A 27,483-nucleotide genomic window follows, 5' to 3' on the forward strand; every position below is an offset into this window, starting at 1 on the left:
TTTTTGGGGAAAAAACCAGCCTTATTATTACAGGCTCATCTTTATAGATAACGATATACAAGTGAATACTTTGTTGTTAAAGACAGGTTACAACAATATATACCAAAAGAATGTTGCACAAACATTCTTGTGATAAAGCTTTCATATATTCCATTAAAATTTACTTGAAAATGCATCTGGAGACTTTAAGAACATACACTAGTTCTGCTGAGGGCCCAGTTAGCTAGTACAAAATAAAAGCATTATTGCTTTTGTTACTGTCGAAGTTTCAGAAGCTTGAATTTCTGTACTAATATGTTGAAAACTATCATTACAGATGTGGAGAGGACAGCAGGCAGATCCTTCTACCCTCACTCCTACTGCTGAGGACACTAGTTGGTACGACTAAAGATAACAGCATCCAACTTGGAGAAGAAAATAAAAAACATTTGTGCAAACAATCCATCATTTTAGAAAGAGGTCTGCTGATACAACATGGGTTCTGGTGATCTCTTTCTTATTTAGCAGAAGTTGCAACTAACACAAATTCATTTGTTATTTCCAAGTTTATAAACAACTTACAAACTGAAGAAATCCAGATAACATCGGATTACAACAAAAGTTCTCTATCAGAGTTGTACAGAAAAAGCCTTAGGGGAAGAAAGCAGTAATGAATGTTCCAATCAGGCTCATCATTGTTTCAGAAATAGTATGCTGTGTGAGTAATCCAATTGGAACACTCTTCCTTTGAACGTTTTGCTGAGCTGTGTGATGTAAAAATAGATTTATATGCCTCAGATTTCTCCTCGCTGTCTGCAATGGGTCTCTTCGTAGTAGTAGAAGCAGCCTTATTGACTTTTCCTGGTACAGATGAATTTCCATTCTCTGAGAGAGAAAAGGGAACAGAATGAAGCATGCACAACATCTTACAATTGATAAAAAGCATTTTAAAATAAAGACAGAAAAAAGGTGTTTAAGCAATGTGTACAGAGATGAAGTACAGACCTTTTTTCAGGGCTACCACAAGTATTTACTGTTGAGTACAATGATGAGATATGTTCCTAACAGCAAACACGTTCATAGCATTTAGAATTGATGCTCAATATGCATTTAGAGATCTTGGAGAGACAAGAATTCTTTCCTGCTTGTGTGAACCCCTTGCACTGTAATTCTGTATTGACAATGTTTACTCCTCTAAGTGAAAAATGGCTCCAAACTCTAGTTTTAAGGAACAAACACGAAAGTATTCCACTAGTCTGAAGTATTGTTCAGAAATTAGCTATGGAATGACAAAAGCTAAACTTGTGACATCCCATCCCCAGGGAATCTATCTCCTCCCTTTATTCTTTGCAAAGTCATTTATGACCAATAACAGTGGCCTGCATAATTTTACATTTGGGAGAGAAAAATGCTCATCCCCCTGTTTCTGATCCCATCTCTCCCAGTGTATTACATCTACTGCTACAAAAAAACCCAGCATCCCTCTCTTTCCTAACGACTGTTTAATTAACCTTCTCCAAAGTTGACAGACAGTATTTTAAAAAGCATGTGCCAAACCTCTTGTGCAAAGAAATAAATTCTCAGAAGTCTGCAGAAACTCTACACATTTAGTTTAACGGAGGCGCAATGGCATGTAAATGGCTAGAAGGGAGCCCGTCTGAAAATCCTCTAAACTGATTTCTGCATGTAGCCATAGGAATTCTATGTGCAATCTTCAATCATCAGACCTTTTTTTAGATCTGGAGAATGCTGCTTTTAATGCCACCAATAGCTGTCTGGAAAGAATTACCAAACACTGGGTTTGAAAGAATGAACATGTATGCTGCAAGTCCAGAAACCTCAGGGTGCCATGTTCACAGATTAATTCCTATGCTACTGGCATTCTTCTGTCCATGGGTTTTCCTTTATTTTCCCCTCAACTCTCTTTCTGGTCAATGTAACTGCTGCCAGAGACATAAACCAATGACCTGACATTTCAAAAGGCATATTTTTTCTTTTATGCTCTTGGAAAAGAAAAATACATCAAATGTTACTAGAATTACTAGGTTCCTAAAGATCCAAGAGCAATTATGATCGTCTGGAATGGAGGATTTTTAAAAGCCTATCCTTTATAAAAACAGACAGCAGGGGGCAGAGAAGGCATTTCTGATGGAAATTCTCCCAGCTTCTAACACAGTTTATCTACAGTTCATCACTTAATTCTTCAAAGTGTACTGACTTTTCTGTGGCTGTAGTGTACACAATTGAATACGTCACACAGTAACTCCAGACCGACCTAAAAAATCTACCCATTCTTATAACTCTGTATGAAAACATCAGTACATGTTGGAGACACTGAATAACTTAATACCTATATTACATAAAGAGAGGGCACCATCCATTGGACTAAAGGGCTGCCAAGTTTACTCTGAACTGCGTGACTATTGTAGGTACATCAGTACATCCCGAAGTCATATTCCACTGTTCTCTGTGACACACAACAAATGAACAGCTAAAATCGAGGACTACAAGTTGAATCATTAGCTTGGGATATTTTAACAAACTTTGTTGAACTAAACTGTCATAATGGAATTCTTGACCACTTGTATTTCAGGAAAACAAGTACTAATTCTCCTCACACTGCCTTCTGGTCAATGAAAGAGATGTACTCAAACCTTGACTCCATCACTGTGTGAATGACAATCTCTAATCTCATCCAGTCACACTGGTCTCCACCAACTTAAAGCAATATTGGAATGACATAAACATGCAAATCTGGCTTATTTCACAGGGAAAAAAAAAGCAATGTGGTGAAAAGTGTTTATTACTTTGATTAGTTATCTGCATCATTACAGCACTTGCTAATCACAAGCATGAGTGGAGACTCTTGTTTCAGGTGTATTTTGTGAAAGTGTAACAAGTCAGTCACTACTCTATGGATTATTTATTCAGAGTATGGGATAACAGACAGCAGATGAGGCAAGGGCCAACTGGGTGGAATGAGGAGAAACAGACAAGCAGAAGCCCTCACACACTTTCTGTAGAGTTAGTTTTGTAGATTTTGCAGATGCAAAGCAAATTTCTGTTTTAAGAAACAGTTCCACTGCCTACGGTTTTTATGGGAAAAGGAGATTTGTACACGTTCATGAGGCGGCCTCCTACTGAAGCTTGGAAAAGCAGCCTTTTAGGAGAGGCCTTGAAAAGAGGAGCTTCTTTGATAAAGTGAGCTACAATATTATGGCTCCTTTGAAGTCAGGAGTTGATCTTTACATGAGAAAGATTAAAAATAAAAGGAAGTGAGAGGGTAACTTCTGATACTATGGTACAGAACAGCCAAAGAAGGATCTCTCCTGCAATATTTGTTTTGAAGTAGGACTATTTGTTCACATTATTTTACATTTAGATTAAAGAATAAACACCAACCTGAACTTTTGGTGAAGATAATCTGTCTATTTTCCCCAGCACTGGAACTGACACAATCCTTTCCATTGTTCATCTTTGATGGACCTGGAGAATCTACAAAAAAAAAAGATATGAATCATCAATCTGCTTCATGACTCTGAAGGCTACACAGAATTTGTTGCTGTGCCGTTACCTTGAGCGGTGTCTGGCTGAGAAGCTGAGACTGCTGACTTACTTTTCTTTGATTTCTGAAACAACACAAGCAGAAATCTGGTAACATACTGAAAGGATATACAATTCAACTTGTATTTCACAGACACAAACTTTTCATTTAGTACATTTTTACATCTTACACAGTGGAACTTGTCCTTCCACAATATTGATCCTTGCCTTTGGTATATTTCTATGTGGAAAAATAATAAACTTGGGAACTTAGAAGTTAATTTAAAGAAAACCATGCAGGCCAAAACTAGACTGTCTGGATACAGTATGTTGGATTGTATACTTTGCAGGGTATGTTATCATCATGAAGGTAATATGATACTCTGAACCCACACAGCAAGATAGTAAATGTCAGGATGTTAAACAGGCCACAGTTAACTGTAATCAATAAAGATGTTTTTCAATTTAAAAAAATCAGAATTTTCCTGCATCTCATATCCAGTTAATTTTACTTAGTTAATAAAAAAATCCCTCCTGGGTAACTTTCAATAATTGGGTCCTTTGTTGCAGGACTGCTGGGGAAGAAAAGAGGCAAACAGTTAACCTAAATTTTTTAAAAGCATCTGTGGACCAGATTTTCCAAGTTAATTTATGTTTGCCCAGATTAACAAACATAAAAAACCCAAACAACAGAAACAAGAATCCCATTATTGGCTTTGATAATATAAATGCCAAGTTGAAAAAGAAAGATGGATGAAACCAGTGATTGGTGTTATTGTCACAAAAGATGATTCTATATACATTCTGAATGATGTAGGTCTTTCAAAAAAAGCTACACAAACTCAAAGAAAATAAATATATTGAAATGTGTTAAATAGATACAAATAAAAACTTAAATTTAAATTACATTATTTATTTTATAAAGAAAAATTAAATTAAAAAGATATATTTAAATGTGTTATAAAAATTAGGAGAACACATATTGTCAAGTATATGATTAAAGCTCGAGGGAAAAAAAAAGCCATTTGACATGTTGGTGCAAAGTTTAGCCAGAAGGTGGTGGCAGAGGGTTACTATCCTAAAAGCAAACTTTGCTCTCCCGGGGTCCTTCAGCATACATGAAAATCCTCCACCTTTTTTGTTATGTGTGGGTTTACAAAGGAAAGTTACCTCTGAGGACGAGGTTTGAATAGCAGTGCCAACAAATTCCAAACCAGAAGTTGTCTTCTGGTACTGGAGCTCACAGACTTCCAATTAATATGAACGGTGTCAGTGACAGCTGAGGAGACTGGAGCAGCTGCCAAACCAGCTGGTGCATCATTGTAAAATGTACCATCAGAACTTCAGGATGAAATGCAAAAGGCTGCTGCATTACTGTACCTGCTAGTAATGTAAGCCTTCAGTAAGCAAACAATAAATGCTAGCACATTCTCCTTGGCATACAGAGCCCAAAGAGCAAAGTATGATTTCCCTTTGCCTGCCACCACCAGTCAGCACAATGAGGTAGTACTTCTGTACTGTGCTGAGGCTGAGTACAACAGTAGCTATAGGTGCTTTGTTAAGGTCAACTTTCTAAGGATAATCAAGTGCAAATGACCACTGTTTTTGGGCTGACTACCGATCTATTGAGATCTGCAATATTCTATCAATTGTATCAATTTAAAGATTCTTTCAACATTAAATTACAAGGTATTGTGGGAGGGAAAAAAACCCCTAAAGACATAACATAAAATTTAGAGTATTGCTCTTATGCCAGAAGCTACAGAACAAAGCACAAAGGCTACAAACAGAGAGGAAAGAGAACAGTAGGATTTCTATAGTAACCACTCTTTTGTTGCATTGCTCAGGTCCAATGATGCTGTACTGGTGCAGATGAATAAAGACCTTATGATGAGAAGGAATCATATGCTTGCTGAGAAAGAAACAAGCATTCATTTCAAAACAACCTAGGAAAATATTTGTATGCCAGCTAATTCCACAGCTTTTGGTTTTGTCTGCCTGTATCAGGAGTGAGATGATCAACCTCTAGCTAAAGTCTCAGTTGCTAAAAGTGTCAGGTAATGATTCATGCTCTCCAGATGCAACTAAATCGGTCTGCACTTTGGACTGAGTCAATACTAAAGTTTTTGCTTGCTCTGCTCAGAAAAAAATAGCAATGGTGAAAAAAGTCCTTAATTTGACAGTACAGTACCACTGAACAACTAATACTCCACAGAACAGTATAATACGTTGGAGTATTTAGTAGAACTGCAACACTTTTATTTGCATAAAACCAAAACAACAAGGACAGAAGTACAAAGGCCTCAACAGTGTGTTGGGAATTAGCATCACCAGTAATCATGCGGGACATGAGATCATCTCCAAAAAGTGGCTTTATAAAATCAGACCACAAATCAAACCAAGAATCTATATATCCCAATACTGGTTTTGACAGTGGCCAGTAGAGGATACTTGGAGATCAAAAAGCCTAACAATCTGCTATCACAGTAACCCAGGAACTATCAGACAAAATATAGAGGAAGATTTTGGTCATTACTAGAATTAACTAGAACAAGTCCTTTGTTCTTAGAAAAATCTAAAGTATAGCTGGCACACTGCCCATTTTACCCACAGCATCGAATTCTGTGACTTTTCAGAGCACCATGCACTGCCTGCTAGTCAAAAAGTTTCCATACATATAACTTCAATATGCTACTAGCAAAATATGCACACAATCTTGTTACTTTTAAAAGCAGCACCAAAGTACAATGCAGCTTACTGAGTAAATCCTCCAGTCTGCATAAAGAATAGCAGACAAACCTATAGGATCTCAGAGCAGATTGCATTACAGATAAGAATACTTTCAATTTTGTCCTAAGTAACGTATAAAAAGTTTACCTTCTCCAATTTACTCTTAAGTCTTCTGTCCTCCATTCTTTTCTTCAATACTTCCACATCTTCTTTACTACCATTAATAACAATCACATCTTCCTCTTGGAAGGGAACACCACACTTCAAAAACAAACAAAAGACAAAACTAGTATTTTTTTTCAAGATTTTTGTGCTGCTGAACCTTTGTTAGAATTAATACCGTGTTTAAGGTCTCCAAGGATCTCTCCAACCCTTCCCCTTCCTGCTCTGTCTTTTCCAATAGTTTTTTCTCTTTCAGTTCAGTTGAATACATCTTCTCACTTAAAATATCAAAGGGAAAATTTCTCCATTGATTCATCAGTAAGCAAAATACAACTGATTGGCAGCATCCCTCTTCATGAAAAGAGTAAATACTAATCTTACAAGTGAATTGTGAACTTTTGATAACCACATTTAAAAGCAGCTCACACATCAATCTGCACAGCAGATTCAAGAAGGATTTCAGAAACATGAAACTATTTTCTTGTTCTTCAAAGCCCTGTTCCATGCAACAGGACTATGGAAATCTAAGACTTATTTCACTGTCAGCCCCTTATCAACAAACAACATGGAAACTGAAGATTTATTTCACTTAAAAATAACACTCATAACTATTGTTTTTTCTTTAAAGAAAAGGTCCTATTGTGTATTTTTGGTTCATAGGTTCCTTGTTTACCAGCCTAAAATGTACAGTGACTAGATAAACAGAGTAGTCCTAACCAGAATCTACTCAATTTTCTGAGTCTTGTAGCTAAACCCCAAAACACTCGAGTACTTCCTGCTTACCTCAGTTATGAATGCGTTTCGTTAAGATCTAAGCATGATGCCATTCTGCTCTAGAATTTGTCTTTCAACTTAGTAACACAAGAAACAACAAACAGTAGGAGCAGGTCTTTTACACTGAATAGGAACAACACCTCTATGAGTATAGAACAGACAGCACCAGTGAATTTTTCTTCCCAACAGCTGGACAGTAAAATCTGTTTTGTTTAGTAATTTTTTGGTTTGTTTAAAAAATTATTGTATTTGTTAAATGACTACAGGGATAAAAAGGGTTTGTAAAAGCAGCAATATTCATTAACCAGCCTTGCCATCTCAGTGTCCTTTATCTGATTTATGAAACACTACCAAGTTTCAAAGCACATTTATAAATTAACCTGGATAACGCACGTAATGTGCTTCATGTGATTTCACAGTTGTTTTCTGGTTGAAGACACTGATGTTTCACTGAGTATATTTTCAATCATTTGGTGATGCCAGTACGTTGACTCTAATGTTTTATTTTCTAAGATCTCAATTTCCATTTTTGTTTGTGGTTTGGTGTTTTGTTTGTTTGGATTTTTTTGGTTATTTTTTTAAATCCAGAAGCTTTCTGTTAATCTGCAAGATTAGTTTATAATCCTGTCTCTGTCATTACTCTTCTGTTTTCTAAACAAAGGTTTAGAAAGGTTACTCATGTATTTGCAGTATGAATTTGAGGATATATATGGACGGTACCTTTGACTACAGTCTGCTTAAGTGATGAACACAGTTTAAAAACTGAATCTGAATACAAGTGGTCAGAGAGATTATGAAGGAGAAGCAAGGGTCATAAGAGATGCACATTAAGTAAGTCAGGCAGAATAGTAAGTCACACACAAGAAATGGGTGAGTAGCCCAAATTTTTCCATTGCTTCTCAATAAGCTACTGTTAGAAATACCAGCTTGGTATGATCTCAGACACTCACGAGTGAGAAGTCTAGAAAATCAATTCAGACTTCATACCGAGGCAGGAGCAACTGGCAGCTGTCTTGATTTTGAAGAAGCCTAATACATTCGTTCTAGTGGAGTGTTTTCCAAATACAGTATGAAAGACTGGAACCCTTCTACAGGTTAGCGATTTAATTCCTGCAATAATTTTTTAAAACATAGTCTGTTAAGCATACAAAAGTAAGTGGAAATTTCCCCCAAGTAAAAGTTTATGTCAAAAGATTCTTATTTTAGTAAGTGTTGCATTTTGAAAAAGTATATGGAAAACACAGGTGGAACTGTTTTAAAATGAAAAATAGTTACAACAAATGGGGAAACAAAGACAACGTTTTCTTTCCATTCACTGAAACGGCAATTTTTTTTGCCACAGCAGCAGCCAGGTTGTATTACAGAGACCAGAATCTTCTAAACATCCTTGAAGTACAGCACGCTATAGGAAGAGGGCCAACTCTACCTCTCAGTCTTCACTAACTCCAGAAGCTACAATTAGTTGCTGCACCATACATGTGCATCAAATATTTCTGAACTGTTGTTTGCACTGTTGGATGCAAAGCCGTAATTCTGATCTTTTTGAAAGCTCATTATCCCTTCGTGCAAAGAAGGAAAGATTTTTATAGCACCATTTTTAAATGCTGAGATAAAATGCAGAAGGAAGCTTCAATTTTGCAAAGAGAGAAAAATTCTTCCTTCCAATTAAAGTCATCCGGGGCAGATGTTTTGATGGTACATGCTGCAGTCCCTTGGTGTTTTTGCAGCACTTTGAATAAAAGACATTCCTAATTGAGACTGAAAACTATTCTGAAACAGACCAAAGCATTACAACATTAGCTTGCAAATCTGAATGCAAGATTTGATTTGTAATTGAGGAAGGGGGTGATTTTAACTGAAGGAGATGCTGGACAGGCAGCTCAATTTTTGTCTAAAAGCCCTTTCAGAGTCTGGTTATAAAAATGTGTTCAGAACTGTTTATATCTTTACAATCAACTTTATCAAAACCCAAAGCCAACCTGAAGACTTAGAACAATTAAGGTATTATGAGCTGTAAATGACATACTATCTTAGGCATAAAGAGAATATTTTAAATTTGAACTTATAATAAAAGAAGTAATGAAATTACTTTTTTCAGGTAATGAATACCTTTCAAATTTCAACTCATTTCAATATAGTAGGATAGATTTTCATCTTTCTTAGAGAATAAAACACATGAGTTTTTTTTTAGTGAGAATGAAATCTTAGGATAAGATTATTTTCTGAATCCTAAAGTTCACAGTTTCTTAAGCTTCAGCTATGTAAGACAATGGTTGTACCATGTTTCTTGCTGTAAACTACTTTTGACAGTGATTTTTTTTTGCACATTTAGATATGTTTTTGCACATTTAGATATGTTTTCATATCTAAATGTCTACATCAATGTTACGGTTTAGTGTCTTATGAGAAATCTCACACCTCTTTCCCAAATTACAGACAGTAAGCCAACTCCTGCAGTCGTAGATATGACAACTACTAGGAAATATATAAAGGCATGAATACTTGTCCAAAATAATTCCCATCAGATTATGGAAGATGTACAATCTGACTGTCCCTCTTTCAACAGGGTAGTATGTAGAAAAAGGATTGAACAAACATCCTCTTCAACCAAGGACCATATCGCTGTTCATTTACCAGCCACAGAAGCTCATATATTAGAGGTTATTGTCTTCTCCAAGAGTTAACTAAAAATATGTTTTAAGAGAGATACTCTTCCAGACATTGATTCAGTAGAAGTTCAGTAGTGTAAGACACGATGAACACCATTTTTGATGTTACCATCCTATTCAGACAAGGAGTTGAAGAGCAAATGATAACTTGGGAGGAACAGAAAGTCTCCTACAGAGAATGTGACCTTTCACTCAGAAGTTGTACCACCTACTACAAAAATACTGTCCAAGCAACCCTGTATTTACAGAGCTTCTCTAAAAGTCAATGATCACTTTGTATCTGCCACACCTGCAGCTGTGCTTTAATTCATTTGGAGGTTTTCTATCTATTTCTGACCAACATGCTATTTTTATCTGAACCTGTCAAAATATATCAGCCTTCTTACTCAAGAATCCCAAAGCTTCCTAATTCCAGTAAATTTAAGCTGTTAACTTCACTTACTAAAAACAAGAACCTTTATGAAAGTAGTAATACAGTAAACATTCCAATTCAGAAGGTGATATTTCATTTCTTCTCTTTCAAGTTTCAAGCTACTAGAAATGACCAGAGGCAGTTCTTTGCTACACTTATTTGCTGCAAGTTGGAAAGTTTCAGTAGGCAAAGAGTTAAGACCTGGAGGAGGAGGAGGCGGAGGCGAGGGTTCATTTCCTTTCCAGTTCTCATCATCCAGCATGCTCCGTTAGCAGTGCAGAGGTTAAAGCCTCTGAGGTAAAGCAATACTATTTATAATCATCAGCACTGTACATATTTGAAAGTCTGATTTCAGTCCTTTAAAGGCTGTCTCAGAAAGAGTGGCAGCAAAATTTGGAGAAGCTCAAGTTTTTCTCTCACTATTGTGAAGCAGAGCGCATTTCTGAAGCCAAACAGCATTACCGCAGAATAAATATGCTAAGCATTGCGGGAAGCCGGTGAAGTCTTAAATGAAAACATTCACGTTAATGTTTAACCCCTTTCACTTACACGAGATCTCCACACAAGCGACAGAATGAAGAACGCTGCCTGAATTCTGCTGAAGGACAAGGGACTCTCTATTTATTTTTATTATGCTGCCGTCTCCTGGCTAATTTTGTACAAGGTAAGACTGAATACATTTGACCATAGGACTTTGGGTTTTTGCTTTTCCTTTATTAGAACAAACCATGCTTTATTTTTTTTGTAAAGTGATAAATATTTTCAGTTCAGAAAAGACCATTTCACTAAAAAGAACTCAAATCTGCAATTAGGTTCATGTTTTTCCTCTTTCACTTTGTCATAGACGTACAGTGGGATGGAGGTCGTTACTACTACTGTTGTTTGTATTATAAAAATCAGAATACTTACGAATACTTGTAGTGCTCTGTTGCAAGCAGCTAATTTTTTTACAGCCCTCTAACTTATGGGTTTAATTAGTTTTCATAGTATTTGGCTTAAATTGTTACGGGGTCAAATACCCAAGGAAAAAAGCATAACAGGACAACTAAACAAACAGCAAAGGTAAACATTTAAACCTCCATTAAATATGTCTCAGTAAACACCAATGCAATATTTTAAAGTAAGAATAACTTATAATTTCTAAGGCAGTATTAATTGGGTTTGATGAGGAAATGTTTTACTTGAAGCATGTCACAACACAGAAGCATATATACTCAGACATGCAAAAAGCAAAGCAAAAAGCAGGTAAAAGCACCCATTTTTACATTGAGTTTTTACAAGATTTAATTAGTATTCACTTGTTTATATAAAATGCCTACACTAATGCCTGCAAAAACACCATTCAGACAAAAAGCAGACATGAGATCTGGAAATAAGGAGTTAATGCCTTTTAACCATGTTATTAGAGGATGAAGTATTCCCAAGTAATTTCTTTCACTGAATTATGAGGTCATACAAACTAAGTTTTATCTAAGCTTTGATATTAAGCAAATACAAAGAGTACAGACAAAACAGAATAATTAGGAAGTGCAACAATCAGTCCAAAATCCTATGGGAGTAAGAACCAGTGAATTGTAAAATGATTTGTTCCTATGAAATGGATAGTAAAGTATATAGCTAATGAGGTCTTGAACAGAAATTATATTTCACAGCTTTCTTTTCAGGCATAAATGTAATTCCACTTTTCTCTTGAATTTATCTTCTTAATTGCCACAGAGGAGCTTAGGCTTACAATAACAGTTTTTTGCTAAGTAATATCCATAAAAGCATCCAGAAAGGATATAACATCTTGCTTTGCAAGGGCAGGAGAAAATATGGGAGCAGTCCTCCACAGCAGAGGGGCTAGCAAAGTCCTCTAAGTGGCCAATTTCATACACAATAGGACTAACTAATTCTAGCTGTAAATCTGGTAAAACACTAAGAGAAAACCAATGCTTTCATTCTATAAAATACCCTGAGGCTGAAAGATATCAAACTCTGTTCTTGTAGACAAGGCTTCATCCTTTAGTCATTCACCAGGAAAATGTAAACACTGGGGAAGAAATTGTTTCTTTTTGCCTGAGAATGGGGTGTTTGTGTACTTTTATGCTGCCACATAAAATACAGTTTCTGGATGCCACACAGTTCAAAATGAAAAATCCACAGTAAACACTTAATCTGAAATGTGCCTGGAAGCTATTACTTGAAGGTTAATAAAAATTTAAGTGTATGAAACAAACAAGTTATAGCATAGTTCCCTAGGGAACTATCCTTTGCAACCTGTCTACAAAGATGTATTTAAGGAAGAAACCTGCTGAGCATGCTCAGTCTGTACAGATGTTCGTTATTCTGTGCAGATAAAAAGTTCCATATATTTCTACAGCTGTCCAGTGTCTTTCATGTAATTCTTATGTCCAAAACAAACCTTCCCTGTGACATACCATCCCATCACATGTACTAATTCAGGGCAACCTCCATGCTCTTCCTGCAATTATTCACTCAGATTTAACAGTTTTTCGGACTCCAGGTCCACAAAAACAACCCAAAACCAATGCTTCCCATACACAATCCCTCTCCCCAGCTTCAGTTATTGGGTACGAAATGGCTGTTATGCAAACCTTTTCTCAACTCTGGCAGCCAGCTGATAGCAGGCTAGAGCACTGGTAGATTTCATGTTTACTGCCAAAATCCTGGCTTTCAGCATGCAGTTCCATTTCTCATCCTTTCTGCACAATATTGAAAGGTTGATTTGGATTTGATTCTCTGAAGTTTTTCATTTAATGGATGAAAGACTTCCATCAAGCTTGTTTACCCAATAAATGCTTCTTTAGGAGCTCTTAAAAAAAGTATTCGTCAGGGACCTAATATCCAAATGGCTTTCTTTGGCCCATGCAGACTGAAGGGCACTGATACCAGAACATACAAGGAAAATGGATGAACCCTCCATCTAACATAGCACTCCAGAAGATGGAGCTTTAAGTGGAAAAGAGGCTTTCTTCCAGCATGAAATCCAGTGCATACCAGTGAGGACAATAAGATAAATACACAATTTCCCAACAGCCTACTAAGATTTTAAATTTGTGGTAATGTAGGCTGACCATTCTCTTGGTTCAAATTCTGTATTCTTAATGCTTTTAAAATTCTACGACTCATTTTTACCTCAACTACAACATCTTCCTTATTGACAAGCTTCTAAGACTGATGTTTTCATTAAAGTTTTTTCCACTTTTCTAATGAAAACACATGGGCTTCTAACCACAATAACATTTCTATAAAGAAACTACCTTTACAAAATCTTGCTTAATTTAACTATTAAGCTTAATGACATTTAATTGACCCATCCCTGGTATTTACTCTAGAAAGTTCATTACCAAATGCTTCAAGGATAAAGGACTTCATATAATTGCTGTGGGATTCAGGAGTGCTGCACTCTCATTCTTCTAATCAACAAAGTATACATATGAAAAAAAAAAAAACACACAATGGAAAAACTCCTATGCCAACACTGATGTAAATTACATGGTTATCTCTAAATGCTAATACTGGCAGTAGTGTACTTATCTCAGGATATGCACATAAGCTAAAAATAAGAAGTGAGTGCTGTCGGCATGTTCTGTTTTCCAAAGCACTAATACAAAGATATCAGAGAGGGAAAAAAAATCTCTCAAAGATTTAGAAACATTTGCTGACTTTATAAGGATAAAAACTGGTGTACTTTGTGAATTACATTTTAATATCTTCCTTTTGTTTATTTAATGATTTTCCTGCTGATTTAATTTACTGAATTCTGGCCCTCTGTCAGATTTAAGGTTTCCCAGGCCTTAAGGAAATCTCAGTGGCTGCTGACCCCTTAGCACATGGTGCTCAAACAGCTTCCCTGTTCTAAAGCCAGACCTTGAACAACTTATGGCACTGCACCCACCTACTGGCACATACACTGCCTCAAAGTAGAAGAAACTTGTATCTGATGGCCTGAGTCCTCCCCCCTTGCTCAAGTAATGAAGTGTATAAAGACATTTTGGGTTCTTTGGATAACTCTGTCCTAGCAAGACTGGTTAGTGGCTCTACATGTATCATTTCCAATGGCTGTGTGCACTGCAGCATGAGCATAGGCACACACCGAGTTCCTCCTGATAACTGGAAGGAGTAATCTCAACATTCAGAAAGGTATCACTATGTCATCTACTAAAAAAAGAAAGTAAAAAATATTCTTTCTCTGTCTCCTTTTTCTTTTCAGATTATCTGAACAGTTAATTAAAACTATGATAAGAAGAGAAGACAGTATCTGGAAGATAAAAGATGAACTTACTTGATGCAACAAAATCAGGATTTTTAGTGTGCATTGCTGTCTGTATGTTCATCTACACTTGCATCTACCTAAAAAATGTGCTTTCTGAAGAGCCAAATGAACAAAAATTTAACCCAAATATAGCAGAGTGTGGTTTTTACCCAGATGAACTTTGTTCAGCTCTTTTTGTGGGGAAAGCTGCTGCCCTGAAAATTGGAAACTTCTGTCAGAACACCTACCAACCTAAAACACTCAGTTGCATTCAGACTTCCTGCAACTGCTCCATGGTTTTGAAGAGTCTGCATTTTATCACAAGACCTCTGTCAGATGAAGAAGGGAATTTCTCATTGGCATACATTATCACAATTCACAAGGAGCTGGAAATGTTTGTAAAGCTGCTAAGGGCTATTTATATGCCTCAGAATATTTACTGCATACATGTTGATGAAAAGTCACCAAAAGACTATAAAGCTGCTGTACAAAACATCGTTAATTGCTTTGAAAATATTTTTATTGCCTCCAAAAGAGAAAATGTTGTTTACGCAGGATTTTCAAGATTACAAGCTGATATTAACTGCATGACTGATCTAGTTCATTCCAAAATTCAGTGGAATTATGTTATTAATCTGTGTGGTCAAGATTATCCCATTAAAACGAACAAAGACATTATACAATACATCAAAAGTAAATGGAATGGTAAAAATATGACTCCTGGGGTAGTCCAACCACTTCATATGAAACACAGGACACAGGTTAGCTACAGAGAACGTGTACATTCTGGAATGTCATACGTGTATCCAACAAAGAATATAAAAACTAAACCTCCATATAATTTGACAATATATTTTGGTAGTGCCTATTACATCCTCACAAAAGAATTTGTAAAGTTTACATTGACTGATGCACGTGCAAAAGATTTGCTTGAATGGTCAAGAGACACGTACAGTCCGGATGAACACTACTGGGTCACTCTGAATCGTTTAAATGGTAAGATATGTGCTGTTTTTACTATGAATAACCCCCTGGACCACAGCATTCTAAGGCCTCTTGTGTAAGGCTCCAATGCAGAGCTTAACAACATCACTTAATTGAATTGCACTGCATAAATACAGTAATTTCTTCAGCCTTGATGCTGCCCTTTCAAAAAGTCACATCCCTTGATAGCTGAGAAACAAAGCTTGATTCCAGAAAAATACTACTTACAGTACAGACTGTTAGCTACAAGGTTAGAAAAATGATGATTAAAAAAGAGTAAATTATTTTCCTAAATGAAAGCTCATGCTCTCAGGGAATTAAAAAAACCATTAAACCTGAGAGATGTAAATATCTGTAAATAAATATTTAATGTGGCTACGTTCAAAAAGTCTTCAGCAGTGAAAATTTGCCCCGTACTAACTAGAAACAAACCTTATCAGAACCTTATGTTTTTAAAGATGCTCCAGGGGCTACACCCAATGCAGACTGGGAAGGAAACATCCGAGCCATTAAATGGAAAGATCAAGAAGGAACTGCACACAAAGGCTGCAATGGTATGTGAATTTTGATCATGAACTCCAGTTTGATTCACTCAGTAGCAGTCACTGCAAAGTCCATTTGATGCTTTAAACCAGCCATTCCATGTGCTTCAGTGATCATATTTTGTTTTGAAAGTATCAAATAAAACTGCAAGCCACTCTACTAGATTATTGCATCATATCCAACTTCAATAGGTTCTGATATATTCTTGCAAAGATCATCACAGTATCCATACACTGACAACTGTTCTTTCACCTTCCAATTCCCAAGGCATTAACTTGACCTCTCAGTTTTCAGTGAAGAGTAGGGTTAAATCTCATCAATTTGAACAGTGATAAAAGAAGGAGAATAGTGCTGACCACATGGAAAGCAATAAAAAAAACCCCCAAATTAAAATATGTAACTGTATAATCTTAGCACAGAAGAGTACTGCATGATTAAACAGGTTCCCAAACAGAAGTAGGAGATCAGAACATCAGCATGCTCAGCTACAAGACACAGGAAGAATACATCAGTGAAGCTGCTGAAGGCAACATGCATCCCGTTGTGTAAAATACAAAACCAAACCCTCACCCTTATGTTTAAAATGTAGTGTTACCCTCCAGAGGTATTTCAGTGATGTTCTGTGTAAATCAAAAGGTAATTTGTGTTAGCAGCACAGCAGCTACGTTCAACTTTCTGCTGCTTTCAGATACCTTGCATTTGTCTTTGCAGGTCATTACATCAGAGACATTTGTGTCTATGGACTAGGGGATTTGCAGTGGATTATTGAGTCACCTCATTTGTTTGCCAACAAATTTGAGCCTGCAACGTACCCACTTGTCATGGACTGCCTAGAGAGACGCTATAGGCTCAAAGTCCTGCACCAGGCAGAAGTCTCAATTGAAGATCACTGGCGTTTTCAGGAAGAGAACTACTTCAACATGAAACTGAACATTTGACCTTAACATCTAAACATATGGTCAAAATACTGATAGAAACCAGTAATATCTGTAGCTGTAGACTTCACTCTGTGCATTAGTGCATGAGAGTAAGCACAATACTGTACTACCAGTCTGCCAGTGAAATAAAGAGTTTTTATTGAGTACTGTAAACAAAGAGCAACAACTGCTTGTGGGTTAATTCTTAAAGAAAAATGACATGTCTAAATCTAGAACTTACTGAAGGAGTACGTTCATAATCCTTTAAGTGACTTATTTAACAGGGAAAACACATATTCCTCAAGTCTGTAGCCAAAAAACCAACTAACTGGTATGACAATAATAAAATGGAAGCAAAGACTGAACAAAGTATGAAGAGCACAAGATAAAGTCATGTCTACTGCGTATCTTATGAAATAGATTTTGGATACATGAAGCTCACACTAAATTTCAGAGCTTGTAGACAAGCAAGTGACAAATCAGTTTCAGACAGAGTCCATTTCACTGGTCGATTTGAGGTTTTTGTTGGTTTTTTTCCTCTCTCATGGCCAGCTGCATCTCTAATTTCATTGTGTAGCCTGGCAACATCACTCTTGCAATGCTCAGGCTTTGCTGCTAATGAAAAGGGAGTGTGTGTGCCAGTAACTGTAGTAGGGATCCTCCAGTGCATGTTTACCTTTAAGGCCTTGTTTCTGAATGTCTGCAGGACTTCAGGGCAAGGAGACATGGGAGATTTGAGGCCAGGGAACAAAGGAAAATTGAGTGAAAAGCCATCTTTCAATCCCAGTGTACCTGACTGAGGGAAACAAAACTTCCCCAAACCTTTCAACAGTCCACAGCAGTTGGAGATAACACCTAGCAGCAACCAAGCCAAGCATTTCATTTCCCCAACCCACTGCAGAGCAAATGCAGCACTCTGTCTATGGTAAGGAAGTGGCTTTCAAAACACAACACAGACAAAACAGGGAACAGTAATAAAGAACAAGGATCCATCACTTTTTCAGGCAAGAGTTATACTTTTCAGGACTCTTAAATGAATCCAACCAGAAAGACTGGGAGAATATGAGGAGACAGGATATAGATGATGGTCTTTCATCTAATGAGACAATTCTCCCATGGGATTAAAGGTTTTACAAAACCATGTCTACACCCTGTCTCCAAATGCCTTTAACTAGGTGCTACTGGTGGAAAGAGACTAAGAGAAACCTCATTGTGAGAAGACATTTCAAACTGTTCATCCACCTTTAGAAGTACTTCGGCAAGAATGCAGATGAATAAATTCCCAAGTATTTTGCATGAACTGTGATGGGAACTGATAAAATATATCTTGTTACTTATAAGCTCACTCAATTAGAAACTACATATTACAAACAAATGCCTAGGAGCAATTTAGATGTAAGCTTCAATATGCACCCAAAGTATCTCTTGTTTTTTATAAGAAAATTGACTTACAGATGAAGTGGGTTTTTGGAAAATAAATAAATAAAATAAATCAGCAAGTGACCCAACAATAGAACATGAAGGTTTCTTATTACAAACTTATCCCCAGGTTCCTGGAACTGTACTGCTCATTTTCCCACACCAGTTTATTGGAAACATAATTTCTTTCAAATGAACTTTAACCTAAAGAAAGACCATCTGGTCCCTATTTATTTACACAAACTTAGAAACTCAACCCAAAGGCCTGTAGTCAGTTTCATGTATAATGCAAGACTTTTCTAGTGGCTGAATATTGACAGAGACTGTTTTCATGGAAGGAAATAAAGGAAAACAAACAAGAGCCAAGAAGTATATTCACACTGAGCTTGCTGAGAATCCCTCTGAAAACCATTACTGAAGCTAATGGGTCTCTGGCATGTATTAATCATAGCAATATTCATAATTAATTTCTCTCCAAACCACACTCAGTCCACTGCCAGCATCTATCCACTCCATGTTGTCTGTTAAAACGTGAGTGGCACATTCCTTATCACCATCACTGCAGAAAATCCAGTATCTAGCTTTCATCTTTTATCACCATCACACAGAACAATTGTCTAGTCACATTTGAATTGAAATAACAGGATAAATTCAACAGCAAGGCATGATATAACACAGGCTTGTTTTGCAGAACTGAACCAGTCAAACAGGGAAAAAAAAATCAGCACAAAAAAGCCCTCTTAAAATATAATTTAGGTGTGACTTTATCCATGTCAATCAAAAAATAATAAATAAAATCACTGGAGGATGGAGCTTCTTCCTTTAAAAATTTTCTATTTAAAACAAAATTTTACATCTATAAAACAGCCAGAAAAGCTCTAATTAAACTTTCCCATCCTCAATCATTAAGACACAGTTTTCCACTCAGTGACCATAACCACACTGTATTCTTGAAAGACTTTCTACTTCTAACAAGAGTAAAAAACTAAGTAATAAAACTGTGACAGCTTAGAGCATTTAAAGATACAAAAAGCATTCACTAAGTTCAGTGTGCATTATCATGTCACCAGTAGATCAATCCCAACTTTCAAATCTCAGCAACCAATGTTTGCTAACTTTTGGTGACTGTTGATCTAAGAGAGAGTGTAAAAGCGACCTTGTTCCCTTGTTCAAGGAAATACTGCTCTGTAACATACTGCACACACATTAGCTCTACATTTGAAAAACATATGCATGAGTTCTGTTTCAACAAGTTCTATATCTAAGTTAAACATTTGATTAAGTGTTTTATACGACACCGACTTTAATAGTTAGGTATTACTTCAAGTGTATATTAAGAGTCTGTTGACTCTGAAAACAATTCCAAAATCATTTTTAAAGTGACATAAGAAGTTACATTTTAAAGTGTAATATTGTTCTTAACTTCTAGAGTGACTCCCAGAAAGATTTCTACCACAGATGCAGTAACCACTATCCTGTCTCCAGACTACCTCTAGCATACTGTTACACCAATAGTAACTTCTTAGACAGGAGAGTCAGCATCAAAAATTAGCAATGGTGCCTTTTTCAAGCCCTCAAATGTAAGCTTTAATATGTACTAAATACTGCTAGGCAATTATCTATTCCATCATTTGTAAAAATATAACTTTTGTCAAATAGCAACTTTCAAACAAGCAGCCACCAAAGACTGCCCATGCAAGAATCATGAGGTCAGTTAGAATAGAAATTCCAAAACATTTAATTACTTTGGGCCTCAACAAAATCAACAGCCCAACACAACCGTGTGCTAACTTACAGTCTTCAAGATCTTATCAAATAAAAAATGAGTGAGTGGAAATCATCTTGCTCGTTCTTTCAATTTTAGTAGTCTCTTGGAGAGTTCACCACCACAGGAGGTGAGAACATCCTACTCAAAAGTGTACATTTTTAAGCAACAATTTCCATGTCGTTTATAGTACTTTCTGAACAGCTGCAAGCAGGAAACTGCAGAAAACTGATCTTCAGGGCTTCTGCTACAGAATACACATCACCAAACTCTTATCTGGAAGCAAAATGGTTTCAACTGTTTATCTTCCTGATGACTCTAAGTCCTCTCTTGCACATTTTAGCACAAGACTTAATACTAATAGTTCACATTTTCTCTTCTCCAGGTACAAAACCTCAAAAATATGACTCAGGATATGTTTCTGTGCAAACAGGCATGTTTAATTTGTATCCATAAGTTGCTCTTAGACAAAGCTCTTTTTCAACTCTTTTCAGTTTCAACAATTAGAAGCTTCTAAATTTGTCCCAAGCATTTCACCTAACAAGTTTGCTCTTTCTGCTAAATGAGCAGAGCAAATGTCACAAGCAAAGTCAGAAGGCCTTGAAATGAGGCAGCCCTCTGCTCTTAGCAAAGGAAAGTAATTTCCTACAGTTTCATGAAGCACAACGTTTTGTGATATGCATCTGGTAGTATGTAAATATACATTCCTTATCTAGTTCAGATGATCTAGTTTTAAATAAATGAGCATCAAGGTGAGGATTGTAGAATTATTATTTGGGCTACTGGAGACCTGTATTCTGTGGTGAATGTTTCACTGCATCATTACAGCATCTGTTCGACAAAGTCTTTTGGGAAATGGTTGCTGTTTACACTCTAGCAGGCTATGAAGACTGCTCTGTAGGCTCACAGACAAAATTAATACACAAAAATAGCTTCTTCTGTAAGAGCTTTTTTGAATTTCACAGTAGTGGGGAAAAAAACCTGCCACACAGCTCCTAGACTGACACTTCTGTTTACATCCATTGCTATAAATCTTATTCCCTGGGATGAAGAGAGAACACAGATTCTACTAGTTGAAAAGAGATCGAATACACAGCCTGAACAAGCAAGATTATTCTTTCTGAACTAAACTTATATGACTTCAGAGAGTGACATGATAACAATGCCTGGGCACTCACAGCCATGGCAGCAGCACACAGGGCACATAAGGGGAGAGAGAAGGTGTCAGGGCCAGGAACAAAACAGTGCTGTGGCCCACATGGATCTCGTAGGTTGGATTTTGGTTCAAAAACCCTATTATAATTCTTAAAATACAGCAGTTAGCACCAGTAGAAACATATGTATGCAAACCCACAACATTAAAACATTCCATACCTTTTTTTTTGCTCTTTCAAAAAGAGCATTTATCAGAAGAGGACTCTATTTATTAAAAAAAAAAAAAAAAATCTCTGATCCTAGCATATGTAAGCACACAACATTTTAGCACTCTTTCTTCATTATTTTAGTTCATTTTACTGTCCCATTGCTACATAAAGATAGAATGTGATGGGGGAATGCTGCTTATTAGCACCTTGGATGTAAACAAACTGTTAGCTACCAGCAAGCACAGCAACTAGATCCCCATGACTCTGTTGAGAAGAGTTTGCGTTCCTTTCTTATTCTGAATACAGAATGAGAACATTACCAGTAGATATCAAAAAGTCTACCAAATCACTCTATCACCTTAATCAAAAGAAATGTGGACTAAAACATGTTCTCCTAGCTGGTTACCATTAGGTTTGTGCAACAAAACCCAATAATGAAAAGATAACAGATTATATACATTATTTCCAGAAGCATCCTTCTGAATATTGTGAAGAATTCACACGTATGTGAGAAGAGCTGCACGCAAACATGAGGCCATGCTAAATACTGATCAGTAAAAAAATTTAGAAAACAAAGGGATTAATTCAGTTTTTGTAAGATTATCAGACTGGTCAAACTGTGAACAAAATATCTGGTTCCTACATATAATAGCCAAGTTACACTCATCTATCAACAAAAATATAGATGCAAACAAAAAGCCTCATTAAAAATAAATGAGTACCTGTCAACAGGAAAGCTGAGCCATTAGGACCAAACTGTTGTTCTACAGAAGAATATCAGCACTGAATGCAGCAACATGAAGCTGAATCTAATGAACACTATTCCACATCACTTGCAACAACTTACCAAGAAAGGTTTTCCTTCATAGATCTGGTTCAATACAAATATTTTGTACACTTTATCACTTATCAGGGTGTTTGCTGGAAAACTATCTCAGCCTAAACATGGCAACTATCACCACAAAATCTCACTGATAATAAAAGTAGTCATAAGAAAAAAGGAGAATATTTGCAACTTGTATCATTGCCCTTAACTTCAAATAAACCAATACAATGAGATTAAACCAGCACTGTAAAGTGAAATACAGCCCATATTTTCTACAGTAAGTCATATAATTGCTGAAAATTCTATCAAGAGTTGCTGCCCCCACGAAGATGACAAAACTAAATGTCCTTAAAAAATACAGTCATTTAAACATAACCTGAAAACATAAACACATACTGTGGATAGTGATAAAACACAAAGCACATTCATTCAGGAAAAAACCTCAATCAAACCAAATACCCAAAACCCCAAGCCAAAACCAATCACCCTTTTCTAAAGTGAAATTATAACCAAGTATTTAAAGACTGTAGTTACCACAAAATCAATCTGTCTCTGAGAACAAAAACACCCCTTTTCATAACTACATAGAAATACATTTTTATTAAAAGCTATATAGTTACTTCAGGCCATCATAGGCCAGAACTTTAAAAATTTCCACTTCAATTTGCATATTCAGATAAAAACACACACTTTATGATACTGGATGTCAATGCAATTGTATATACATATATACATATACACACACACTCGGAGAAGCTGTATCTATCTACCTGTGGCAGTCATATGTGATCCCACTGCTACTAAAGCTGAGAAAAAACTCACCTTGTGACAAACTTCTGACTTAATTTCTTTGAGAGCACGTTCAGAGAACACACAGCCACAGTTTCTCAAGAAGCAAAACCTTCAAAGACAAGGTAAGACAAGGCATACAATCATTTTGAAGAAACCTTGTATCTAGAAGACATGTGCAGTGCTGATTTAGCACAACACAGAACCACACTCAGAAACAACACAACAGTAGGACAGTTAACTTCCTCTTTAGAAATTCTTGCAAATGAAGTACTGGCACCTTCAAGTGGGCACTTGGAAATCTGCACAATGTAAGAAATGAATGAAAGACACTGGGTGCATTAAAGCACAATACATAGTTTGTCATTGCATTCTAATATAATTCAGCATAGGTTTGACAATCTCTCAAAGGGATCTTATCAAAACAAAAGCTCTTGAGGTGTTTTTGTACATTTGCTACCAGTCAACACATGTTTCTCTGGAATCATCAACCACCATCTCTTTTACTGCAAAGTTACACTATTTGAATGGTTCTAGTAAAAGAGATGGTGGTTGATGATTCCAGAGAAACATGTGTTACTCTGGAATCAGTTACTCTGAATACAGCTCTCCAGCAAAGCTGTAACGAGCAACTCTATGCACGGTCTTTCTCCCACATCTCTCCTGTCCACATGGAAGATTCTTACCAGAAGCAAGTGAAGCAGTTATACACGTAGTTCATGTGAGCTCCCTTTCCTGAGAGCTATTGTTAATCTTTTCGTCTCTAATCACCCTCAACTGAACTGAAGAATAGTAAGGTGGCTCTGGTAAAAATGGGTTTACTTTTCAGGTTCTTTCTTTAATTCCGAGTGTCTCGCAGCTTATCACTCTCTGGAGGAAGATATACTCTGCAACTATTAAGCGGTGAACCCAGCCTATTCTCACTCATCAGAAAAATAAATTGCTAATTTTCCCAAACTAGAATGTAAAAACCAGATATGATTGCAGGATTAGAACAGACATACAATCCACCTCCATTCTGATCCTAACACAGGGAGACGTAGAATTGCTTGATGTGACACAAATGGAGGTCTCCTCTGACCTCTCTCAACTTGCCCATACCCATCTCCCATGGTTTTGCCCCCAAACAACTTTTGGTGAATTTTTCTCTGCAAGCATTGCCCTTTATTCCTTTATTATACATATAAATTCATTCAGGAAAGGGTTAACTTTTTACCTTTCCTCTTAAATATCAGACAAAAGGACTCTTAAGTCTCCTGAACTCCCCTCTCTGACAGGAGAAGAAATCTTCCCCATCAAGGCTTGAGGAAGTACCTGAGTTGCAACACTATCGATTCAAATGTTTTTGCCTGCTTGTTATTCAATTTAGCACAGTACTGCCTTCAGAAAATAAATCCAGAAACTTACTGACCTATGTCTTCCATTCATTTCCAATCCCACCACAGGGCATATAAAGCGTGCAGACTGGATGTCATCATACTTGTCACCTTTTATACTCTCTTTATCACCACTCCAAGCTGGATTATCTGCAAGGTTTAGTTCTGTTACATTCTGCAAAATAAAAAGGCAAACTTTAAGCTGGTTACTAATGATTTTTTTCACTGTGTTTTACTATTTTAACACTGAGTATACAATGAGAACACAAGTAAAGTGAGGTTTTCTAGCATGTTTTAACCCATGGCACTCTCTAACACTATACACAACCCATTTATTTACCTTAATGCTCTTGATATGTGATGCAGCTTCCATAGGAGTTTTATCAGCTGACTTGTCCAACAGAAATTCAATGACAGCATCTTTATTATACAATCTGTAACATAAAATTTGTATAATCACAGTTGAATCCCATAACATTCTTTTATTTATAAATGAGTACCTCTAAATACAGTGGTCTACATGGGAACACTCCTACCTGCCCAGCTCACAGGCTACAATTGGCCGACATAACTTCTCTTGACTCAGAGCACAGTAGTTCCATCTTGCCACCAATTCAGCATTTTTGTCAACCTGAAGAAAAAAAACTCACAATACTCACAATCTAAAAACAGCTTCTATATTTCACAGAGTCACAGAATCCTAAGGGTTGGAAGGGACCTCAAAGATCATCCAGTCCAACCTCTCTTCCAGAGCAGGGCCACCTAGAGTAGGTCACACAGGAACTCGTCCAGGTGGTCTTTGAACGTCTTTAGAGAAGGAGACTCCATATCCCATCTGGGCAGCTCCTTCCAGTGCTCCCTCATTCTCTCAGTGAATAATTTTTTACTTATGCCTCTTTGGAACCTCTTACATTCCAGCTTGCACCCATTATTTAAACATTAAAGTCAAAGCATTAATCAAATGCCCAGGCATCTTAACCAAACGTACTTTGTGCACTCAAAGCTAATCTGTCAAATAACCTTAGCAATATTTGCGATCCTTTTCAAGGCTCTGCCTTCATCTATTAAACAGGTTTCTGCATCATTGGACTAGGAATCTATCTTCTTAACTCTAACTCAGTTTTCTTATTTTTCTTGCTTCTACTTGTCCCTTTCCCTTGATATTCTACTTTGCTCTTCACATATTCTCCCCTACCCTCTTCTCTCTAGTCTACTTCTGATCCCTGCTTGCGCTGACTACCAGTTCAACTCCCTGTAAGGAACAAGTTAACAAGAAAAGCAAATCTAGTGATTTCCCGATGCTACCAGAACCCCTAGTCTGAAAACACTAATTTTATAACACATTATGCCATAAAAGAAAGGCTGAGGTTCATAGCTACTCTGACAGTCAGGTGTGGGAAGGAAATCTCAGAATCAATTTGTTGAAGTTTTCTGCCACTTGCTTGGAGATTTTTCCCGACTTTTGTCCACCTGTCCACCTTATATCCATCACCCTAAAACACCTCGAGAGCTCAAACAACATTCAGAATGCAAACAGGTGAACTGTTGAAGTGACCAACCATCTGGCCACCTATTAAGCAATCTATGAAAAGTGTTACCAGTAGACACCATATCCCTACGTGAAGGGGCCCACTAAACCCTACCTCTTCAGTGGATAACTTGTACCCAAAAAGCCCCCCCACAAAACAAAGCGATCTTCACTGTAGCCATCACTCGCGCCACAGAGTCGGCCACCCTGAGGCGGCAGCCGCAGAACGGCCTGGCGCCGCGCAGCAGGCCGCTCTCGTCCACACCGCCAGCACCGGGAGCGGTAAGCCCAGCTCGCGGCCCCTCCGGACCGGCAGCACCGATCAGCTCTCCGTGGGGCCCATCCCGCGGGCCCACGCTCAGGGCCCAGCCTCACAAAGCCAGTCTGTCAGCCCCCGCCTGCACTCTCCGCCACCCTCACGCAGCCTGCTCAAACCTTCTCGACTTTCCGGGGCCCCTTGACCAGCTCATGCCGCTTGGGGATGGTACCACCGTCGCATCCCATCTCGCTCCCCTCAGCGCGACGCTTCCCGGTCCACTTCCCGTCGCAGGCGACGCGCTTCCGGGGAGGGAAGTGCTCCGGCGTGTCCGGGGCGCGTCAGAGCGGCTCCATGGCGACCAGCACAGGGGCGGGGCTGTGGCGAAGGGGCGGTGGTGGGGCGGGGCGGGGCGCGGCGGGAAGGGGCGGGGCTCCAGGGAGGGGCGGAGAGCGAGTAGCTCAGGCAGGCGCCGGAGCACCCACAGCGCCCCCTGGCGGGGCCGGGCCTCAGCCCCGCCCGCCCCTCACACGGCCTCGCCCCGTCACCGCTTCACGGGTTTTAGTGAGGAATCTCCCCCCGCGTCATCCGCTTTAGGAGATTTATGGCCAGATGAGGTGTTGTCGAGTTAGTCCCGGCTGGCAGGGGCTGGGCTGCTCTCCTCCTCTACCCTTCCCTCAGGAGAGATCACATCTGGAATATTGTGTCCAGGTCTGGGCCCCTCAGTTGCAGAAGGACAGGGAGCTGCTGGACAGAGTTCAGTGCAGGGCCACAAAGATGATGGAGTGGAGCATCTCCCTTCTGATGAAAGGCTGAGGGAGCTGGGGCTCTTCTGCTTGGAGAAGAGGAGCCCCAGGGATGACCTCATTAATGTTTACAAATACATAAAGGGTGGGTGGCAGGAGGATGGAGCCAGGCTGTTCTCAGTGACGGCCAGTGATAGAACAATGGGCAATGGGTGCAAGCTGGAACACAAGAGGTTCCAAAGACACACAAGGAAAAACTTCTTCAGTGAGAATGAGGGAGCAGTGGAAGGGGCTGCCCAAATGGGTTGTGGAGTCTCCTTAGTCTCCTCTTTAAACATTCACACTCACCTGGACCAGTTCCTCTGTGACTTACTCTAGATGGTCCTGCTCTGGCTGGGGGTTTGGACTGGATGATCTTCGAGGTCCTCTCCGACCCTTAAGAT

The 27,483-nt window shown here is 38.0% G+C and overlaps 2 protein-coding genes across 3 annotated transcripts; one reads left to right on the forward strand and one right to left on the reverse strand.

The window, feature by feature from the left end:
- RTF2 (replication termination factor 2) lies at nt 1–26,636 on the reverse strand. Its single transcript, XM_062009175.1, has 9 exons — nt 26,474–26,636; nt 25,047–25,141; nt 24,851–24,944; nt 24,546–24,685; nt 23,168–23,246; nt 6,400–6,513; nt 3,554–3,608; nt 3,382–3,474; nt 1–864 (listed from the first exon to the last, which is right to left on the reverse strand). The coding sequence occupies exons 1-9, from the start codon at nt 26,540–26,542 to the stop codon at nt 680–682; spliced, it is 924 nt and encodes a 307-aa protein (XP_061865159.1). The 5' UTR covers nt 26,543–26,636; the 3' UTR covers nt 1–679.
- On the forward strand, nt 10,598–16,992 carry LOC104550359 (beta-1,3-galactosyl-O-glycosyl-glycoprotein beta-1,6-N-acetylglucosaminyltransferase 7). 2 transcript variants are annotated; one of them, XM_010200080.2, is made up of 4 exons: nt 10,598–10,933; nt 14,486–15,523; nt 15,970–16,065; nt 16,766–16,992. In XM_010200080.2, the coding sequence occupies exons 2-4, from the start codon at nt 14,548–14,550 to the stop codon at nt 16,990–16,992; spliced, it is 1,299 nt and encodes a 432-aa protein (XP_010198382.1). In that variant the 5' UTR covers nt 10,598–10,933; nt 14,486–14,547. The 2 variants fall into 2 exon arrangements, with proteins under 2 accessions (XP_010198382.1, XP_061865073.1); XM_062009089.1 differs by lacking the exon at nt 16,766–16,992 and having other exon boundaries at nt 15,952–16,142.
- Nucleotides 26,637–27,483: the final 847 nt, after the last annotated feature.

Source organism: Colius striatus, chromosome 16, assembly GCF_028858725.1.
Source record: "Colius striatus isolate bColStr4 chromosome 16, bColStr4.1.hap1, whole genome shotgun sequence".
Classification (NCBI taxonomy): Eukaryota; Metazoa; Chordata; class Aves; order Coliiformes; family Coliidae; genus Colius; species Colius striatus.